The 2,751-nt window shown below is 50.7% G+C and overlaps 1 protein-coding gene across 1 annotated transcript in view; it reads left to right on the top strand.

The window, feature by feature from the left end:
• Positions 1–2,751, top strand: part of LOC104164976 (EF-hand calcium-binding domain-containing protein 4A-like) — a 39,689-nt gene that overhangs the window by 13,189 nt on the left and 23,749 nt on the right. The window contains exon 3 of the mRNA XM_009704467.1: positions 1,031–1,142. Coding sequence (XP_009702769.1) covers positions 1,031–1,142 — 112 coding nt within the window. The remainder of the gene's footprint in view (positions 1–1,030; positions 1,143–2,751) is intronic.

The raw sequence follows: 2,751 nt of genomic DNA, 5'->3' as shown, positions 1-2,751 counted from the left end.
CTTTAGGTACTGGAAGGTTGCTCTAAGGTCTCCCCGGACCCTTCTCTTCTCCAGGCTGAACAACCCCAGCTCTCTCAGCCTGTCCTCATAGGAGAGGTGCTCCAGCCCTCGGATCATCTTCGTGGCCTCCTCTGGACTCCCTCCAACAGGTCCATGTCCTTCTTGTGCTGAGGACCCCAGAGCTGAAGGCAGTACTGCAGGGAGAGGGTCTCACGAGAACGGAGCAGAGGGGCAGAATCCCCTCCCTCGACCTGCTGGTCACCCTGCTTGGGATGCAGCCCAGGACACAGTTGGCTTTCTGGGCTGCCAGCGCACATTGCTGGGTCGTGTTGAGCTTCTCGTCAGCCAACACCCCCAAGTCCTTCTCCCTAGGGCTGCTTTCAATTCTTTCTCTGTCCAGCCTGTATTTGTGCTTGGGATTGCCCTGACTCAGGTGCAGGACCTTGTACTTGGCCTTGTTGAAGATGACAGAAGCAAGCTAACTCTCTGTTATGAACTGAACATTTTGTTTATGATCGCAAGATTTCCTGCAAGAGCTGGGAACTGAATCCAGACACCCACAGGTCTGTCCTCCCTCTCTGGCCAAAGAGACAGAGCTGGTACCTGATGTGCCCCCAGAGAGCTCCCTTGGGAGCAGCAGTAGTGACAGGAGGCTGGCAGTGCCCCGGGGAGCAGCCACCTTTGGGCAGGGATGGAGGGAAGCAGGCAGTGAATTAGAGGTGGTGGTTCTGAAGTGGGGGAGGAAGAGGGTTGAGCTCCCTCCAAACAAACTAACCCAAAATTCCCTTTCTCTGCATTGCTGGTTGAATCATCCAGTAATGGAAAGTGTCACTGTATCGGTGGGTCTAACCAGGTATTCATGTCATCGCTTGGCTGTACTGGCACTTGTTCGCATCACGGCCAGGATGCAGTGTGCAGTGCTGAAAAGGCACATCGCTGTGGGCCCAAGCTGGGGATGGCAGGGACAGGAGCTAGTCACAGGGAAGATGTCAGTCATGCCTTAATTTTGTTCCTTCTTTTGTCTTTGCAGCGCCTCCAGAGTGAACTCCCCCTAACCCTTGAGCAGCTGGAGACTGTTTTTGACAGCTTGGAACAGAACAATAACGGATATCTGACGCCTGTGGAGTTCAGCATGGGACTAGGTAAGGGCTGCACAGAGGCAGAGGAAGGAAAAAGCCCGCCTGTGGCATGATGTTTTATGTTGGTAAGAATGAAAGTGCAGTGGTTCTGCTGAAGCTGTACCAGCTATGCAGGGCAATTCCCCATGCTTATGTGAATACCACTGGAGAAGGTGTGTGTGCAATACTGCTCTCGCCCTTCCTCAGGCTTTGTGTTGCCGTCTTCCACAACCATTACCTCCCTTCCTGGTAGAGCCAGCTTCTGAACATCTCCTGCTGGAGATGGTACATACTGCAGCCTGTATCTGCCTATGTGATCCACAGTTGTTCATCTGGATAAGGACCCTCGTTGGATGAGGGGACAGAAATACGCCTCTTTGCAACCATCTCTAGCTGATAGCAGTGTTGTTCAAGGATACTAGTAGGAGTCCTGTTAGTAGGCTAGTGCACTGACAACTGAGCTTTTGTTTTCCTCTTACTGTTGTCCTTTCCAAACAGGAGGAGAATGCTACTCCTATACTAAAGTCATCATCCAGCAGCACAAGCAGTGTAAGAGGTGTTAAGGAGGAGGAAAGACCACAGCACTAGTAGTCTTTGTCCTAGGTGCTTAGTTGCCTTAACTGGTTGTAAGCTCTTGGAAAATCTGCACCCTGTTAGTACCTTCCTTAGACGTGCAGAGGTGTTAATTGGCTCAGGTCAAAGCAAGTGACCATAGGTGGTCTAGGGTTTTCAGAAGTGATTGAGGAGGCTCTTGAATTACAGCATCCTGATTGCTCAGGCTGTGGCTGCTCATGGCTTTCTGACAACTTGGAGAGGTGAGGGCCTTTTTGGTGCTTCAGTTTGAATGGCCAGAAACAGCCATTCCTGAAAGGAGAAGCTGTAAAGATTTCCTTGGAATAAACATGGAAAACTGTGTCCTGGGCTAGCCTGTTCAGGGAATGTGTTCACCTATTGAGCGCCTGCTGACTATGCCTGTTTCTGCCTTGTGCCCCTGCCTGTGGGGTCGAAGCCTTGTTGGCTGGTTCTGCTGACTTTGCCAGGAACAAGAGTCGTCTCCGGTGGGTGGGCTTTCCTGCCCAGCACTGTGTAGAAGGTGAACAGGCACCGTTTGGGCACCTTGGCATCCACAGTGCCCTCTGTGTTATGACTTGATTATTCCCAAATCTCATTGTTTGAGGCATTTGTCCTAGCCATAGCCATAGATGGACATCATGAGGGTACCTGCCTCAGTGCCATTGCTGGTAGAGGTAGGCAAGATTTCTGTGTGTCAACCACCAGTTGTCAGGTACTACTCCGTGTTGGCAGCTTGGCTCCGTGGGACTTGTTCCAGGCTAGGAAAAGCAATTAATTTCTGCCTTTCTTTTCTTTATGGTCATTCTTTGTGTCCAGCTTCATTGAAACCCTTTTCAGACTTTGCCCCTAACTCAAGAGTTTGGCCTAGCATATTGGTGTCTTCCTTCTGGAGTGTGCAGGGGGGAAATGAAGGGAAGCGGTTCAAGCTGCAATCAGGCCTGCTTCTTGAGAGAGGTCCTTGCATGGCCTCTGAGAGGTTACAGGGTACACCTGCACAACTGACAAAAGAGCATACATTTAAATTTCTCAATTTAAAGCAATCTGAGATCCTTCTAGGATG

The sequence above is a fragment of the Cariama cristata genome, unplaced genomic scaffold (assembly GCF_000690535.1).
Source record: "Cariama cristata isolate BGI_N322 unplaced genomic scaffold, ASM69053v1 scaffold21717, whole genome shotgun sequence".
Lineage (NCBI taxonomy): Eukaryota > Metazoa > Chordata > Aves > Cariamiformes > Cariamidae > Cariama > Cariama cristata.
Note: the sequence above shows the minus strand (reverse complement) of the source record. Positions and strands in the feature narration are given on the sequence as shown.